General features: G+C 41.9%; 3 protein-coding genes across 5 annotated transcripts; 1 reads left to right on the top strand and 2 right to left on the bottom strand.

Annotated features, from left to right (window-relative positions):
- Window positions 1–769: 769 nt before the first annotated feature.
- smad9 (SMAD family member 9) lies at window positions 770–4,507 on the bottom strand (the record flags this gene model as incomplete). 3 transcript variants are annotated; one of them, XM_079214368.1, is made up of 7 exons in its annotated part: window positions 770–1,318; window positions 1,538–1,794; window positions 2,331–2,552; window positions 2,843–2,968; window positions 3,140–3,397; window positions 3,654–3,869; window positions 4,312–4,507. In XM_079214368.1, 7 exons carry the CDS (start codon window positions 4,505–4,507, stop codon window positions 1,175–1,177), a joined length of 1,419 nt encoding a protein of 472 aa, XP_079070494.1. In that variant the 3' UTR covers window positions 770–1,174. The 3 variants fall into 3 exon arrangements, with proteins under 3 accessions (XP_079070494.1, XP_079070493.1, XP_079070495.1); XM_079214367.1 differs by having other exon boundaries at window positions 2,843–2,953; XM_079214369.1 differs by lacking the exon at window positions 2,843–2,968.
- A 4,969-nt stretch (window positions 4,508–9,476) lies between these two features.
- On the bottom strand, window positions 9,477–14,195 carry alg5 (ALG5 dolichyl-phosphate beta-glucosyltransferase; the record flags this gene model as incomplete). The annotated part of the gene is made up of 10 exons (XM_079237447.1): window positions 9,477–10,489; window positions 10,867–10,952; window positions 11,678–11,829; window positions 11,915–11,974; window positions 12,060–12,173; window positions 12,275–12,367; window positions 12,499–12,567; window positions 12,821–12,867; window positions 13,199–13,367; window positions 14,133–14,195. The coding sequence occupies 10 exons, from the start codon at window positions 14,193–14,195 to the stop codon at window positions 10,374–10,376; spliced, it is 969 nt and encodes a 322-aa protein (XP_079093573.1). The 3' UTR covers window positions 9,477–10,373.
- A 1,098-nt stretch (window positions 14,196–15,293) lies between these two features.
- Window positions 15,294–18,099, top strand: exosc8 (exosome component 8). The gene is made up of 9 exons (XM_079214506.1): window positions 15,294–15,796; window positions 15,898–15,971; window positions 16,072–16,117; window positions 16,226–16,331; window positions 16,441–16,486; window positions 16,581–16,677; window positions 16,757–16,877; window positions 16,965–17,071; window positions 17,879–18,099. Exons 1-9 carry the CDS (start codon window positions 15,718–15,720, stop codon window positions 17,995–17,997), a joined length of 795 nt encoding a protein of 264 aa, XP_079070632.1. The 5' UTR covers window positions 15,294–15,717; the 3' UTR covers window positions 17,998–18,099.
- Window positions 18,100–18,180: the final 81 nt, after the last annotated feature.

Here is an 18,180-nt window from a genome sequence, read left to right as displayed (position 1 = left end):
AACACTGGCATGCCATGCGTAAATTGATAGTAATTGCGCACTGTAAACATTACTTTCCCCAGCAAGACAGCCATGCAGAGGGAAAAAAATAACATGGTACTTAAGAGACGTTTTAAAGGCCAGTCTGGTGGACAGACCTAGGTGAACTGCCCAAAAGGCATGAATTTCTGAGCATGTCTGGTGCTACTTCTTTTCACTTTTACTTGTGAATTGACTTTTTAATTCCCGTTCTTTGCGTTGGTCCCCTGTCTTGATGTGACAATAGTAATGGCGGCATTGGATTGCGATCATCAAAGTTATTCAGATGTCGAAGCTTCAGTTTCACTCAGAGATCCTGTGAGCTCAATGTGATCATCCTGTCTGTTACATTGCTGAAAAAAAGCCTGTTATCGTGTCTTTGTGTTTTTGAGTGTGTGATACTTAGTCTGTTTTCTCTAAATTAATTATTCACTTTTTTTTTAAGCCTAATGTTGTCTCTTGAACATGAACGTGTGTGTTACATGTGACAATCAATTGTGTAATGCATGTTTGGAGCCCTGTTGTAGACGTGAAGGGCTTTCAGGACTTGTTTTTAACCGCACTAACTGTATACAAAAAGGAACACAAATTAAGTTTGGTGGGATTAATATTGATCATTGTACTGTCCTCAACTGTATGTGGTTCCTGTGTTTTTAAGTTGAAGTGTATATTCTGCTGTGAGTATGAGAGTAAAAATATTAAGTTAATGAGAAAATTCTTTCTTCTTCGTCTTAAAACAACTTTAATTGAACAAGTAAAAAGCAAACAAGTCAAACATTATTCAAAACATGGAAATAGAATACATATAACCGTAATAACATTTACAACACGTAATAACACTAGTATTTGAGTATCTTGACATGTACCCTGTTTTATGTCTTGGAGTGCAGTTAATGTCCCAAATGACGAGAGCGAGAGAGACGATAAATACCTTATCACAGTCTGGGATTAACGAACACTTGATCATATAACGACATGAGCTGTAAATTAAATTCAATCACTCATGTGCTTCAGTTATGTGGCATGATGTGACAAAGCTGTGGGTAACAGGTATTTTTGTTTGAGATGTCAAGAGAAGGCCCACAGGACATACAACCTGGACAGAGAACATACAGAATCTACGACTACCTGTGAGGAGGACCATTATGTGTCCATGTTATGACACTGAAGAAATAGGGTTGTGGGGGGACCCCATCTGTGTGAGGACCTTGTCCAGCCACTGCAGGGGCCCGTGCAGATGTACCTCGATCCAGCAGGGGGTGCTGGTCACATCTTGCCGGTGGTATTCAGCACCCCAGCCCTGATGAGAACACACAAAAGTACATTTCAGCCTCTCATGTTGGCAGATCAGTTAACTAATCAAATGAATGGGTGGCAAGTGAACTCCTTGTGTACAGGAGGATTTGACATGCTCAAACAGCATATATAGTCCAAAATAACAGCATATTAAATTAGGTGGATTTCTCTGACTACATGTCGCCTAATCCCAAATGTTTAATTTACCAAGAAAGCTCAGTACCTTAACAAAGCTCATGCGGATGGTACACATTTTAGTGAGCTCATAAACGACCTCAAAGCCGTGGTTGACCGACTGGGCGAGGAGCTGGGCAAACAGCTGGTTGTTAAAGATCTTGAGGCTGCAGCCGCTGGGGATCTTACACACGGTGGTTGCGTGGAAGCCGTGCTGGAAATTACAGTTGCGGCTCTGGACGAAGATACTGCTGTCGCTCAGACACTCTGCATACACCTCGCCGCCCACATAGTACAGGTGTAAACCTTAGAGGAATGGAGGAGAGAAGCAAATAGTAGTGAAATAACTGTGGCACAAACACTTATAATGTCAAAGCATGTCCAAGCAGCTTTTATCATAGAACACATATATATATATATATTCCATCAATGTGTTGTTTACAGTGTGAAAATACGGGGGGTGGGGGTAGGTCAGATTATACAGAGCAAAACCACAATGGAATCGACCAGCTGCCCTCGACCCTTTTTGTAACCCCCATCCTTCAAAACCACAAAGTGCACTGTTTACTGCAACCTAGAGAGGCTTGGTGTCTCTCGCTCCAACAAAGGCAGCCTTTCGAAACTCTCTCTATCACGAGAAAAGAAAATGTCCTCCAGGATTCAGCACAAGGAGCCAAGCTGTCTGAAGCCTGAAGTTTGCTTACAAAAGACACAGACTCAGTGGACATCTTTCAAACAACAACTTTTTCCTAAATTCTTGCTTAGGGCTCAGGCCATAACGCCCGTTAAGAAACTATTCAAAAGCTCGGATATGAAATACCTGCACGAGTCGACCAGCCTACCTTTGCCTATGTGCCTGCGTGTGTGTTCGATGGTGGAGTTGCGGTTGACATTGGATAGCAGGCCGAGGCAGAAGCGGTTCTTGTTGTTGGACGGGTCTGTGAAGCCGTCCACCAGGACGCTGCGTGATGACGCGTGGAACGTCTCCCCCACCCGGTTGTTGAGCTCGTAGTAAGCTACTGAACACCAGTACTCTGGTTCCTCGTAACACACAGGCCGTAAATCTAAACAGGAACGCAATGAAGGGTTGATTTAGAGGTGGGCATGAAGGATAACATATGCCATGGTACATTTCATTTGAGATACTTTAGCACATTGATGCAAAAGATTTGCAACATTCCCTGCAGTGGCAAAAGTACAACTGGAAATATTAATGCCTCAGTATAACGAGTAAAAAAACATCTCTATCTCACACACATATATCTTCTCATGTTATAGTTACTTAATAGGAATAAATACTACTTAAATTGTATGTATTTCTATTTTCTGCATATCCCATGTGAACTGAAGTTACCTCTGTGCGGAGAGGAAAATGTGAGTTTGAGGGTTTCTGTGGAGTTGCTGGGCTTCACATCATCTTGAGGGCTCGTCTCCATCATGCTGTATGGAGGTGGGGGAGTCTCCGCTGGAAAAGCACGTCACAAATTACAAGGACGGGATGAGTTGGAAAAGTAGTTGATGTGCACTCAGAGGTTGAGAGACTTGAGGTCATGAATAAAGTAACAAACCTGCTGGCATGACAGGTGTTCACATGCTATCTCACATAGACTGTCACACTTAAGAGTATCAGCTCGCTGGTTCTGGTTCCTACCTGTGATGTGATACGGACTACCAGGCTCTGCAGTGCTGTTGGGGGAGTTGGGGTAACTCTGTGAGGTGGGAGACTGGATGAGGGTGGAAGAAGGGGAGGAGGAGAAGGAGGAGCAGGGCAGTGTGGGGAAAGAGTCTGGGTAGGTGGCGTTCTGGGGCATCAGAGGCTCGTTGTGCAGGGAGGCGTTCCTGAACTTCGCCAGTAAACTGTGTTGAGGGTTGAACTCACTGTGTCGTGGGACCAGAACTGGTGGCAGCACTGAGAGGAGACGAGAGAAAGGAAAGAAAAAGGTAGTGAGGGAGTGAACAGAGACAAAGGGACCCAGAGCAAGACCAGATGCTGTTATGAAAGATCATGTTACTGCAAATCCTTTTGGCCTGGGAACACTGAATCAGATCAAATGTCCTCTTGGTTTGGGAGCCCACAAAAGATTGACTATGATGATATTAAAATTCAACAGTGACCTTATTATTTTACAGCCAATTCAGAAGATGTTCTCTGATAATGTGTTTACCTGGAGTCTCCACGCGCCTGTAGTGGTACGGGTTAACACAGATGTCCTTCTGCTTGGAGCAGAAGGCAAACTCGCAGCACTCCAAGGCTTTCAGCTCGTGGTGGGACTGCAGGTCGGGCCAGCGCCACACCCTGCAGTAGATGACATGGGGCAGTCCCTTCCTGTGGGACACCTGCAGCCTCCCGTCCAGCGACCGAGGAATCGTCACACACTTGCCTGTAGGAATCAAATCAAATCAAACATGGAAATTTGCAGATTGTGTTGTGTGTCTAAACTTCTGTTGTTCGTGTAATCATTTGTTATCATGATGATAGCTCACAATAGTGTGTGAAACAGGGCTGAAACATGCTCTTTACTGACTACAGCGGTTCCCAACCTTTTTACCTTATGAGCAATAAAGCAAAGTGTTTCATTGGAATAATTCCAGAGGCCCAAAGAGGTACAAGCATCAAGTTTTTCACAAGACACCAGCAAAGCAATGGACATTAAAGTCCGACAAATTACATTATTTTGTCCAGCAAAAGCATGTTTTCTCCTCTTTCCTAATAATCATCTTAATGGCCCTTATGTTTATCTTGTGACCTCTGCCTGGATGGGTTCTGACCTCCAGATTGGGATCTGCTGGACACAACTGAACGTTTGACAGTGTGATACTTACTGGGCTGCCCGGGACAGCTGAGGGCTCTCTCCAACTCCTCCATTGCCCCTTTCTTCTTCTTTAGTTTCTTCACTAGAGAGTCCACCGCCTTTTCCGCCCACTTCTCCTCCTCATCCCCCTGTTTCCAGCCGAGCAGGCGCTTCACCGCTGGGCTTGTGAAGGAGAACAGGGATGTAATGGATGTAGTGGAGTTCATTATGCGATGGATAAAAGGGTGGCAAGATGAGGTGATGGATGCTGTTGAAGGGATAACAGTTCCCGCGAGGACAGTGAGGAGTCAATTATAATAAGAAGCCGGGACAGAGGTAAGGGTAAAAGAGGTATCGTGGTGAGTCTGTGTGAACAGAGCAGCACCAGTAGAGGAGTTCCCAAGTGCAGCACAAACTCTAAATCCCCTCTCTGTGTTGGCACAGAAGGGATCCGGCAGCTCTAGATTTGAAGCCTCCTGTAGGGAAGGTTATTCCTCACAGTCGGAAATCCAGGTCAAGTTTCAATCATCTGGCAAGAGAAGAAAGAGAGAGTATTAACTGCTAATTTAGCTGAAACAAATGCATGGTTGGAGAAATAGTTCAGTGGTTAGGTAGAAAAGAGAACATGGGATTTAATTGTAAGGGGAATTTAGCACAGTGAAATCAAAGACGGATATGTAGCAATCTGGGCATTAGGCTGGATCAGTAGGACAATGATACAGAGGCCATGCCTGTATCAAACTGAACTCCCACAAGGACTAGGCTGTTATTTTGCTATGGAGAAGATGCATGCCATACCGTTTCAAAAAGAGCAGAGCAAGATAGCCACGCTCATTTCTAGATTCACCAACAATGAGGAATGTCCTTTCTGGCCTCTGTTTCTATGATCATGCCACTGACGCCCAGGAGCCACACTGTCTGGCCAGAACACATCACAGGACAGGGGGAGAGAAGGGGAGGGAGGGAGGGCGAGCTCTCCCGGTTTTTGTGTCTATTTTTTTCTATACCACCTACTTTTTAGTTGGGCAGAAGCAGACAAAGCATTTAGTCTATTCCAATATATGTAGGTTACCTTTTGAGTCCTATAAATCAACTATTTAGTGTGCATCACTGGCAGCCCCACCTTACTGATAAATCACTCAAACTTTCCCAAATATTCATACAGGAAAATATGTCTGTAAGTTTATGATGTTGATCTAGACTAGCAGAAAGTCTTGTGGTAGGAGAAGCCTATCATTTTTGACTCAAAGTGTTTGTAGCACTGTCGTAGATCATGTTTGCATGTCAGATTATAACCCTCTTTCTCCTCTTTACGCACGCCTGTTTGTTTATGTGCATCTGCATATAAAAAAAAAAAAAAAAAACTCTAAGCATGCAAAGTGTTTATAATCGGTAAATGAAACGCTCTTTTAACCACAGTTTTTGGCGAGGACGCCCGATTATTCTAAAATACACAACAAAACCTCAGTAGAGTTTCCAAATCTGAGACTTTGTGGCTTTCCAATAAGGTGGATCTTTAAAAAAAATACTCACATGTATTAAGAAATGTGAATCAGCATTGTGTCCTATATGCTTTTGTGACCAAAGCTGGTCTCCCGCAGGAGAAAAAAAACAGACAGCTGGGGTTTACAATGACAGCAAAAGCGCACGAGCTCAATGCGGCATCAGTCTGCCGCTGGTGCTTTATGGAGCCTGGCGTCACTCAGTCTGCCGGCTCAGATAGGCTAATTACCTAATGCTTTATCACCAGGACACCCCTTCTCTAAAAAGTAAACACACCAGCTTCCCTTTACTACGACTACAACCAATGGTTTTGCTGCAACAAAATCCAGGATCTTTACCTCTAAATGCACACCTTAACGCTACCTGATCATAAACTTAGCAACCACAATCATCCTCGTTTGATAACATGTCATACATTCAACCAGTCTGTCAAGTATCAAAGAGAACCGAAACAAAGCTTGAATAATCTTCAATGTGTTAAAAATAGTAGAGAGCTGTATATTGATCTATTCTCCGAAATAACATTAGCCTGTATTTGTCGATATCAATGTCGATATATACAAAATAATAAATGATTTAATCCATAAAAAAAGTTGCCCGTCAGCACCCTTGAGCATAGTAGTTCACAATATTCAACTTCGCAACAAATCCACCAGAACATAACATAACATAGCAACTTTCAATTTCTGGAAACATATACGGTGTTTATTTACTCACCCCAGTTGTGATGACAAGTGCACCACAGACTGCCTCGGCGTGTGGAGACCCTGCCATGAAGTAAGCCGAGCCAGCACACTGGACCAGCGAAGGTGTGTGTCTGTGTGTTTGCGTGCGCGTGTATGAGCGTGTGTTGACTTTGAAGTGTCAAGTCACCCACAATATAAATTATTTCCAGTTGGACCTTTCAAAATAAAAGATTTGTTGTGTTTCAAACTGTCAGACGAAAACGAAAATAGTAGACCTAGAGATGTTATAGGCAAGGATTTTACATATTTTCTCTCTTTCACACACACACACACACACACACACACACACACACACACACACACACACACACACACACACACTAATTGCATAGTCAATATTGTTTATGCTTAGAGTGAGTCAGTAAAACACATTTGATAAGCATATTTTACTGTTTTAAAGAGCACCAATCCGGGTTACAGTTGATTTTGAAACAATCTAAGCATTACATCATAATACATTACATTTAATTTAGCTGACACTTTTATCCAAAGCGACTTACAATAACCATGAGTACAAACTCAGAACAACAAGAATCAAGAAAGCACAATTTATTTAAGAAAGCCAAAATACTAATAAAGTACAAAGTATAAAGTACAATAAGTAAGTTAAGTGCCAAATATGAGCACTTCTATATGTTTTCATTTAGCAATAAATTAATATATAACTCACCACTTCCATTTATTTTCCAGTGGTAAACTAAGCCCAACAACGTTCGTGCAGGTCATCGCTCATAGTGCAACTATAATATTAATTGTATTATGAAGGGACAGCCACGCTAGTTTCCGGTATGTCCTTGCAGTCTGCGGCCGCCTTGACGCAGGTCTGAAGCGCTCGGAGCCTCCGCTCCTCCAGCAGCCAGTCTAGCGCCACAGCCTCGGCGGCGTCAGCCTGGCTGGAACCGCAGCGCCTCCGCATGTACGATCCCTCCGCCTTCCTTCCCCCTCCTGGAACTTTCATAGCATTTCAGGGATTTCAGATTCAGGCAAAGCAGCTGCATGCTCGTGGCCCCACCTGAGCATTCTTCTCCCAGTCACATGGCTCTAACGGAGGCCAGGAAATAAAACAATCACACCTGCTCCCCCTTCAGACTAATTCTTATGAATGATGTAGACCTTCCTAAGAATTATTAGTAATTATACAATACTCTATACTGTTCTTACTGTGTGTAATATTCTTAAAGCTCAATGTCTGTTTTGTTTGTATTATTATTTGATTAATTTGTATAATTCTATGATTAAATAACATGATTTGGTTATTTAATCATGTACAGGCTATACACTAAATATTATCAAGGTGGCGGATCTCAGTGCAATAAGAAGTGAAGCATCCATTCCATGAGTTATCCTTTGCCTTTAGACATCAGGTTGTATCTGTTTACCAATGGTGTGGTGCCAAAAGATGGGTGCTGGGAGCCGTTTTTAACTGGGAATTAAACAAATCTACCATTAAATAACTATTTTGGCAATAACAGTCTCCCTGACCACCTAAGGGCAACTCAGACACTGTACTCTTTTAAGACTGGCCTAAACACCTTTTTATTTTTATTTTTTACCCTGTGTTGATTAATTGTCAGCTATTACTTTTTATGTTTTATTTCATTTATTTATTAGGGGTTGCTTTAATCATGTTTTAACTATGTTTTTATTTGTTTTACTATATATTGGCTGTGTGGCACTGAGTTTCTTTTGAAAGAAAAGTGCGCTTAAAAATGAAATGTATTATTATTATTACTTTCATGTGCACGCGCACACACGCATACACTGCACGTGTTAAACTGTCTAATGAGGGAGCTCAGCCGTCCTCCACCGCCAATTCAATCGTGACGTGAAATCAAGCTTCGTGTTTGTTTTCCCTCTTCATATAAATTCAGTTGTTTTGCTATCTATTGTTGGGAGCCATATGAGGTCTTTCGCATTGCGGATGGATACGATCCTTTATTGGGAGTGCCGTGGCTAGTCCAGTTAATGACGCAAGCCCCGGCTGGCGACAGAGAGTCTACAAGTTTGACATTTTCAGTTTACAGCAACTGCTGCGGAACGCAACAATCCTCCAGCCCGAAGTGAAATCACTCTGGGGATCCTGTCAAAAACCTTATGGGTTTTTATTTTTCTTCTCACAAACACCACCAAGTGCAGTCATCAACATGCATCTTTCGATTAATGGTCATCGTCTATTGGGGCATTACAGTGAATCGGTCACTCGGGCTGATCAATTAAATACCATTTCCATGTAAATCCCGTCACCTCAATCCGGGCAGGAAACGGGGAAACAGCCGCCAGATTACGATTCACCAGCTCTGTGTCTTGTCTGGTCGCGGAGGGCAGACAGACAGGCTGGCAGGGCTCAAACAGGATGCGCTCCCCCGGGGCTCCGAGGGGCCCCAGAGCGACATCCGCATCTTTGCGAAGCCAGAGACCTCAGGCTTAAGAGCACTATGAAGAACTTCATTTCCGACCACAAAAAACGCTGGCTGGACACTTTCCAAAATGTCCACACGAGGTTTAGGAGACAGGTCAAGGCTTTGGTAATAAAGGAATAAAGGGTTTCCCTGCTCTCTTTTAAGGAAAGGACAAAACCATCTGATGATTTTAGCTGTTAAATCTAATTTAATAGCAATTCAATAAACTGCAAGTGGGGTCAGATCCTGCAGATTTCTCTAAATGATATTTAGCTGATATGTTCCAAGGCTGAGTTCCTCCTGAAGGATGTCTGGTCGCCAGTTTGGGAAACAGTGAGCACAGCTGTGCACCCTGTGTGTTAAGATGCTGCATCTAACAAATGTTGTAGTCAGATATCAAGCGCTTCAAGAGGGAAGACTCGCAGTGTGAGGCTGTGACTGCAGAGACAGGATGCAACATACTGTAGTTTAAAATGTTAAAACACAGTGAAGAAACTCATGAGCTCAATGATAAAACACTGGTTCAGGTCTGCATTTTAAACAACAAAACAAGTAACATTGGAAATAACTCCTTAACTTCACAATTTAGAAAAATATATCAGATCTTTTCAAGCACAGCTCTTACTGGTCCAGAACTCTGCAGCTCGGCTGAGCCTAAATACGAAAACGTTGTAGTTTCAAAAAGTGATATGTGATTTTTTTTTTACTGCCTGTAGTATGACTACTGATTATGGTGTCAAAATGAAATACCTTGTGTTATCCAATTAACAGTGAAAAAACCTGCAGTGTAAGACCATAGACATTTTTGCCAAAAATATAATTTTAACGATTGATCAATTATCCAGATATTTGCAGAGCAGAAGTCAAATTTTTGTTGACCGACTAATTGATTAATTGTTGCAGCTGTAGTTAGCTTAATAACAATTATTAAATCGTTGACATTTTTATTTTGGTTCAAGTCATACAGACCATCAATCCAGGGACATGTTCCCCGAAATATACAATCCCTCACTTTTGAAAACCTCATTTAGTAACATTCCTTCCACCCATCCGAATCATGACACACAGATTATCAGATCCTTCACATTTCACTACAACGCTCTCTTACTTACAGCTGATTGGCCACAAAATAAACATTGAGTAACGTATTACGGATCAGTCATACGGACATTCTGAAAGCCGTGGCAACAGAGATGTGCGCGTAACAGCGGCCATCACAAGCCGAAATCCAAATATTTAAGAAAAGGCAGGGCCCATGAAGAACTCACAACTGTGTTGTGTCACAACTTCACACCCGATGGCATCTGAAGAGGAAAAGGATGCGATATTCTGCCCTTTGTTCTTGATTACAGGGAATGACGGACACAGTTGTTAATTCCACCTCATCCAAAGGTTTGATGCCCTATCGTTGGCTGTCTCTGTAACACCAGGGCTCGTCTGATTGGCTAGTCAATCTTATGTGGTGACTGCAGTTTCCAGGCTCTGGTGAAGTAGCGCAAGCGAATGAAGACCAGGTCTCGTCCCATCTGCAGCCAGCTCCAGAACGGGACCAGCTTGGACCCTGGCAGAGTAAACACAAGGCACTCAATTCTCAAGTGATACTTTTAGATATAGATTCCAACAACTCCATCAGAAAATACTTAAATCGCTTAGTAGTCTTTGTTAAGTAGTTGTTTTATTAATTGAGTGAAGCATCGACAGGGAAGCAACACTTACAAAATAAAACTCAAGTCGAATACACAAATAAATGACAAAAAGAACTAAATAATAAATACCTATATTATGCTATTATTAAAAACATGTTAATATAAACAGGGAATAACTGAAAGATACATAAAATCAGCCAATCACAGAAAAAGAAAAGCTTCCAACAGAGATATTTATAGAATGATGGCACAGTGGGAGGACACATGTCCACATATTCCATGGAAACTCTACCTTCTATTTCAGTCCAGTTGACCGCCACCTCTGCTATGGGGATTTTAACACACTGGGCAATATACAGGAGCTCCACATCAAAAGCCCTGTGAGAAAGAAAAAGAGATGATGCATCCTGGTGCATCGTCATCACCCTGCTCTCCCAGCTTGTAATCTGGAAATCAATCTCAGATATCCATGTTAAAAGGTGAACCCAATTCCTTAAACACATCTTGAGGACGAGCTATTTTTTGCACAAGTCTTTTGGGGCTTAATTGACATCTTCTTTCTCTCTCCTGTTAGTTTGTTGCTTCTCTGAGGGCGGGTCAACTTACCCTTTTATCATTCTTATTGGTACGTATTGTTTTCCTATGGTTAACCTTTCATGTGCGCCTTTTAAATGCCGCGCTCCGCGTTTTTCAAGCGTTTTTTAGGCGGTGCATAAAAGTTAAAATTTTCTCAACTTTTAAGCGCAAGGCGCGGAGTCGCACAGCTCATCAATGTCCCCCGGTTGCGCACCGGGCTGTTTTTGCCAAGGCGTTTTTGAAGCGGCTGCACTTTTAAAAGTCGCATCTGGTGTGATCGGCCCCTAAGGCAGCATTTTCAAACTATCACTTTGTCTACAATATAATTACTTCCGATAGGCATGTTATTACTTTAAACACTGTATTTGTTTGAGCGAATGAAAAACAAGTAATAAAACACTATTGTTTTCAAAGATCCGGCACGAGCAGCTCAACAGACTTAACTATTTTAACACAAAGGCACATGCCAGCCCTGATCGCATCGCTACACTAAGTAAATAAGAGTGCATGGTGGAGTGAGTCCTCACCATCGCTCCACATGGAGAGAAGAGAAGGTCTTGAGCGCAGCCTCACGTGTGAAAAGCTTGAAGCCGCACTGTGTGTCCTTGATCCCTCTCACGCAAAAGAACCACACCAGGAAGTGAAAGCCATACATGAGGAATGAACGAAACACAGAACGCTGTATCGGAGACAAAACAGTGGTTATTTAATGGTGAGACAGACACAGTCTATAACACTACAAAAAATGTCAAGCAGACAGTTACCTGGGCTACTGAGTCGTCCTCCAGGTGAGCTCTGGAACCACAGGCGATTGCCATGTTCTCCTAAATGTATAGACAGACATATTTAGGATGGCCAAACACCAACTACCTCACAACCCAACAACAACCGAACAGCACCACAACAGACCGGTTTAGGGTTGAGGGCATTAAGTCCAGCCTCCACTTTCTCAATGTCAGAAAACTTTGTGGCGCCGTCAGCATCTGCCATCAGAATGACTTTCCCTCTGGAGCTCAGAGTTCCCTTCAAGAGAAACAACATGACACAGTAGAATCAACACAAAAGCCAATCCATACTGTTGCTTTTGTGCTGCTTTCAGACGTAGAGTAGATCTAGAGTCTCACCATCCGCACAGCTCCTCCTTTACCCCTGTTCTTCACTAGTGTCAGGATCCGCACTTTATCAGCACCGTACTTCCTACTGTACCGCAACGCAACCTGGCAGGACAGCAAAACACAAATCCCTATTGGTATCACTTTGAAATGTTTGCCTACGCAAAAGTGAGTTGAATGGGAACAGAACTCTTAGTGACACAGTTCCCCCGCAAAAATGTTTTTAAAATGATCACCTCTGTGGTTTTGTCTTTGCTGCCATCGTCAACCACAATGACCTCATAGGTAAAGGAGGGCTGCTGTTTCTGCAGTAAGGAAATAACAGGAGGGATGGATTGTTACAACGGGCAAATTTTATGTTGAATGCTGCCACCTGCTGATTACTTTGAGAATAACGGATCCAGCAATAAGAGCTTTCTCTCAACGGATGATAAAACTGCATCTGCCTTTCATTTTATCATCAATTTAATAATTTTCAGACACAAACTTATCATTCACAATAAAAAAGTAATGATTGCTATTTAGTTTATCACTGCTCACATGAGGCTGAGCACTTACCTGTCTGTTTTCCAAGTACTCTGTAGCTTCATCCAACATCACTGGCACTGTAATGAAAGATATTCACACGCACATTAGCGCCTATAACCTACTGGAGGTGTGCAGGTGACATAAAGCCTGAGATAATAGGACTTTGGGATTCAAACTGCACCAATTTAACTGAATGCTTGTCAATTGCAGATACACTAATTATCATTCAACATGGAGAAAACTGTGTACTCATTGGCTGTAAACTAGAGAAATTCTGAAGCAGCAAACAGATTTAAGGTCTTCATTCAAGTAATTGATGGGACGTCAACAGATAAAGTCACCCACTGCACAAGTTAGCGTGCAGAAGTTCCTGACACAAACCTGGATGTGTCCCACCCAGTCACTCACTTCGGAGTTCCTCGTTGTAGGCCGGGATCACCACCGAGAGCTCCCTAGAATGGGGATCATGCAGGCTGGGGAAAAGCTCCTTTTTTCCCTCCACGTTGAGGAAGTATTTCTCTTTCTCGTGGCGTGTTAGGTTCACCATCTCAGCAGTGACGTGTGCTAATATGAGCACCTGAAACGAGAGACATGTGACAATGGCACTCTTGTTAATCTTGCTGTCAGGTAGTTTTCATAGTTTTTAAAACACAAGTGAAGACATTTTTGAACATAATTGACGAGCACTGTGTGAAGGTATTCCATACTTGAGAACATGCACAATTTGTATAATGTGTAATACCTTCAATAGCTAAATTCTGAATGTCATAATTCACTTGGAAGTCTGTAATATAGCACACACAGCAGTCTTTCTTGTTGATTTGTTGTTTATGAACTTCTAGTGTGTTTACCCTGTAACATGCTTCAAGTTTATTTACACCTGCTTTTTGTTATTTTCTATTTAGAGTTTATTTTCCTTCTATATTGTTCATTCCTTTTGATAGAATATGTGTTTTGGAATCGTGTTGTTTTAGCACAAAACAAATCAAATGACTGCTTTTTTTCATTATGGTACTTTTACTGGGTTTATTTTGTGTTCCACATTTTAGCTGACTAACGTTACTCTTGTTGCCGCTTTGGAGCATTTAGGTCATGATTTCCTCAAGATTAATGTGAACAACTTTTGTGTTTACAATACAACGCAGAAAGAATATGCAGTACAGTAAGGTACAGGAGGATGAATAAATTGCTCAAGGACTTATTATGGAAAAAGCACACAGAAGGAAATCCACACTGCCACTGACACTATCAAGCAGTGGGTGCAACAGCTCTTGCTTCACATTAAACAAGCTACACATTCTCTCTGCCAACACAATATTAACTCAAAATAACAACTACTTACCACAATAAAAAGTAGAGCTGCCAATACGACCAAGGCTTGAATTATTTCACAGAGGAAATCCATTTTTCCATAAGTTAGTCTGCAGCAAATGACAGACCCCAAGTCAAAGTGGCTAGCTAAAAAGCTAGAGTACTTTGCTTTGCTTCGTGTCTTGTCTCCAGTCACAGCCCTGAATATTCAATAAAAATACGAGCTTGTGTAGGTGGACTCAATTTATGTGAGTCCTTCTATTTCCCATTACTCTGTAGGCAGCTCAGTGAACTCCACTTCCAATCAAAACTGAACACAGTGTCGACGCGGAAGTAGCATGAATATCTAGACACATCATCAGTTTGAGGCAAGAGAGCACCGTGCGGCGCCGTGAGAGCACGCCGCGCCCACACTGTCCCCTGGTGGACAGGGGTGGGTACTGACCACTCGATTAGCTGATAAAAATCAATATCATAGGGCTTTCAAATTAGGAGTGTTGCGTCTTCTTCATACAGGTGTAATTATTAACATTAATTAAGCCATTTATGTGTTGTCTCAAAGCTAAGCAGCTGTATTGGCACTTAAAATAATGATACAATTAGGTAGGTACAAGTAGGTACTCTCTAATTGCTGTGGTTACAGAAAATAGATATTTCAGTGAGTTATGAAAAAAAACACCAAACACAGTATTGTTGACTGATTTCAAACATAATTAACACGATAAAGCTTTTAAAAATCTCTTTGGAAAAGAACCAGAATAAAAAATTATGTTATTTAGGTATATATTGGATCCGTATTCAAAAACTAAATGGATTTTTTTTTTTGGGGGGGGGGGGGGGGGGATTGTATGCGCATAGGTAATAATAAATATACTTTGTAAATGAGAAACCAACAAATTCACTGTGGCTGAATTTATATAAATCCAAATCGAATTGTATCGCCCGCTAGCTTCCTCTTACCGGCCACCGTAGGACGTACAACAAACCCACGTGGTTAATCAAAACATCATGGCGGCTGGTTTCAAGTAAGGCTGACAGACTCCGAAAGTAACACTATTTATATATTACATCGTCAGATATTAAACTATGTTATCAGTAGCACCAGATCTGATCGTTGGCTTATTTTAGAAAAAACAGCACACTTGATTCAGACGTGTTAAAGACGTGTTCTGTGTCTGCTGAAGGCGCTGCAGCTAATTTAGTAATGTCACGTAAAGTGTTCTACTGTTAAATAGTTAGCTAATAACGTTACACGACAGAAGCAATAGCTAGCTAATGTAAAGAGGAGTATGTTTGCCCAGCTATTAATCTGATTATAGGAGTTTGTAACCGATCATATACTCGAATTCTATTGCAGGCGAATTAGCTGATCTGTCATTACGGATGTATTCACAACAGTCTCTGTCTCTGTAAGCGAATATCTACTCACCCCTTCCTCCCTTCCCTGTTCACTTGTACACTGCCAGAGTTGCTGAGCCTCTGGAGTACCACAGGAGCTTTCTGGTCAGTGATTACACAAATATCCGTTCAGCCTAAAGTTGACACAAGCTCGTTCTGCAGAGTGACTTGTTACGATGTATTGTTAATGTCAATGTCAGCAGTTTTATCAAGTTAAAATGCTCCCTTTTCAGAAAGAAAACTGTCGTCCTGATGGACGGGAGCTGTCGGAGTTCAGAACCACAACACTGAACATAGGTGAGACACAGCGTTGATTCTTATCTACAGTGTACATTGTGTATTACTTTTTTTATTTGTCTACATGAGGATGATTTTTTTTTTCTGACTGCTCTGTTCAGGGTCCATATCCACAGCAGATGGCTCAGCCCTGGTGAAGGTTGGAAACACCACAGTCATGTGTGGCATCAAAGCGGTAAATGATCATGAACACAGCAATTTAAAAACCTGATTCCAATGAATCTGGACCAGGTGACCTGATTGTTCTTTGGTTTCTTGTGTTTCTTCATCCGCAGGAGCTGACAAACCCAACAGTGGAGGCACCAGGTAAAGGTTACATAGGTAAGTACAGTACGATGGTGGCAAATGTTGATTTTACGGCAAGCTACACTCAAGGGGATCCTCATAAATAAGCAAAAACACATTGATTACTCTTGCCATACTTCTCAGTGCCCAACGTGGACCTGCCGCCGCTGTGTTCCTCTCGGTTTCGGCCCGGTCCGCCAGGAGAGCAGGCACAGGCGGCCAGCCAGTTCCTTGCTGATGTAATAGAAAGGTGTGACAGACTTTTACACACATTCATTTCACAGCACCAACAAGTGTCTGACTCTTAATGCCTGATAGTGCTTTCTTTTAACCTCTATTTTTTTATCTGGTGCTTGCAGCTCTGAGGTGATACAAACAGAGGACTTGTGCATTGAACGAGGAAAGGTAAATAAATCCAAGCATGTGCACTGGAGCCGCTAGACTGCGATTGTTGTAAATGTTGGGTCGTTGGTCCTGACTCTGCTAATCCTGCTTGTAGCTCTGCTGGGTGCTCTACTGTGACATGATGTGTCTCGACTACGATGGGAACGTGTTGGACGCTTGCATCATCGCCCTGCTGGCTGCCCTGAAGAACAGTATGTGCTCTCTCCAAAATTGGCTGTTTAGGAAAGCTGCTTTTCATTCGTAGATTAACGGTTTACCTGCTCCCCACAGCACAACTCCCAGAGGTCACCATCAACACAGAGACTAGTTCACCAGAGGTGAATTTCGAAAAGAGACGTGGGCTGCATATCCACAAACATCCAGTCGGCGCTTCTTTTTGTGTCTTTGACGAGTAAGTCGATGCATTTTAGTTTTTTCAGCCAGGATAAAAACTCTATTCTGTGATGACTTTTGCAATCCTAACCTGCTCTCTGTGCAGCTCCATACTGATTGTAGACCCAACAGCTGAGGAGGAGAGTCTGTCGACCTCTCACCTCACTGTGGTGACGGATGATGAAGAGCGACTCTGCATTGTACATAAACCAGGTCAGAAACAGTAGCGTGATTCACCTCTTCCTGTGGAGCTCATACTCTGTTTGAATCAAATTTCTTATTGACTACGTGAAGGAAAAAAACTCTGGAGGAACTCCCCACTGTTAAAAATGCAGAGCTGAAGAAGCCCTACAGTTTTGTTTAAGAAAACAATGTTACATTTCGATTACTATTAGCTCAGTTCATCTTGATTTATTATACACTTTTTTTTTTGTATTTTAGAGTCGGAAATAGCAGCCAAAATAGGTTAGTCACACAGTCTAAGTAAAGCTTACTATATATTCTTTGCTTTCAATAATCTGAATCACATTTAAAAGTAGAAATTAATTGAACAGTTTTATAGACTAGATTCCCATCATTACTATTTCTGTAGATAATTATATGAAACAAATGGTACATAAAGATATATGCCAAAGACTTCCGTTTTGGAGGTACCATTATTGTATAATTGTTTTTTCACTCACATCTAAAACAATAATTTATTTGAAATGTAGTTATTTAGTTTCAAGGTTTTGCGTTATTAGCTGGTTTGTTGGTTTACTGATGTTTTACCTCGACTGAATCGTTGTTGGCATCATAACTTTAGTGTGTGTGTGTGTGTGTGTGTAAGTGAGAGTGTGTGAGAGACTACTGATACTGCTCCAGTGTTTAAGTCCTCACTACAAGAATGAGGACTAAAATGGACAAATGGGGCATAAATGATACTCCTGCAGTACTAGACTCAAACTAATCATATACAATGTACCATGAGGTTGAATGGAAAGAAAACATCTCTGCTCATGATCTTTCCCTCTGGCTCAGGTGGGACGTCACTGTCGGGAGAGAAGCTTCAGGAGTGCATCAACAGAGCGACAGCGAGACAGCGAGAGATCCAGAAACTCATTGACAAAGTCATAAACAGTGTGAAGACAGCACAATAACGAGTCTCAGACAACACCTTTTTATCTAAAAGCTGTATTTTCCACTGTCAATATATATTCTTTTTTCTTTTTTTTTAATAACAATAAAACTGCTGACACAGACTGCTTAAAAAATTATTTCTCAGTGTCCAGAAACATCTCACATACACACTCAATTGATGTCTCATAAGAATACGCTCATGG

Source organism: Taurulus bubalis (assembly GCF_910589615.1).
Source record: "Taurulus bubalis genome assembly, chromosome: 2".
NCBI lineage: Eukaryota > Metazoa > Chordata > Actinopteri > Perciformes > Cottidae > Taurulus > Taurulus bubalis.
Note: the sequence above shows the minus strand (reverse complement) of the source record. Positions and strands in the feature narration are given on the sequence as shown.

What these genes read in the sequence shown, in the direction of transcription:
- exosc8 (XM_079214506.1), top strand. Translation starts at nt 15,718, where the DNA reads ATGCTCCCTTTTCAGAAAGAAAACTGTCGTCCTGATGGACGGGAGCTG. An exon ending in AACCACAACACTGAACATAG is followed by an intron (nt 15,797 to 15,897) that starts GTGAGACACAGC and finishes TGCTCTGTTCAG; the next exon opens with GGTCCATATCCACAGCAGAT. An exon ending in CTTGCTGATGTAATAGAAAG is followed by an intron (nt 16,332 to 16,440) that starts GTGTGACAGACT and finishes TGGTGCTTGCAG; the next exon opens with CTCTGAGGTGATACAAACAG.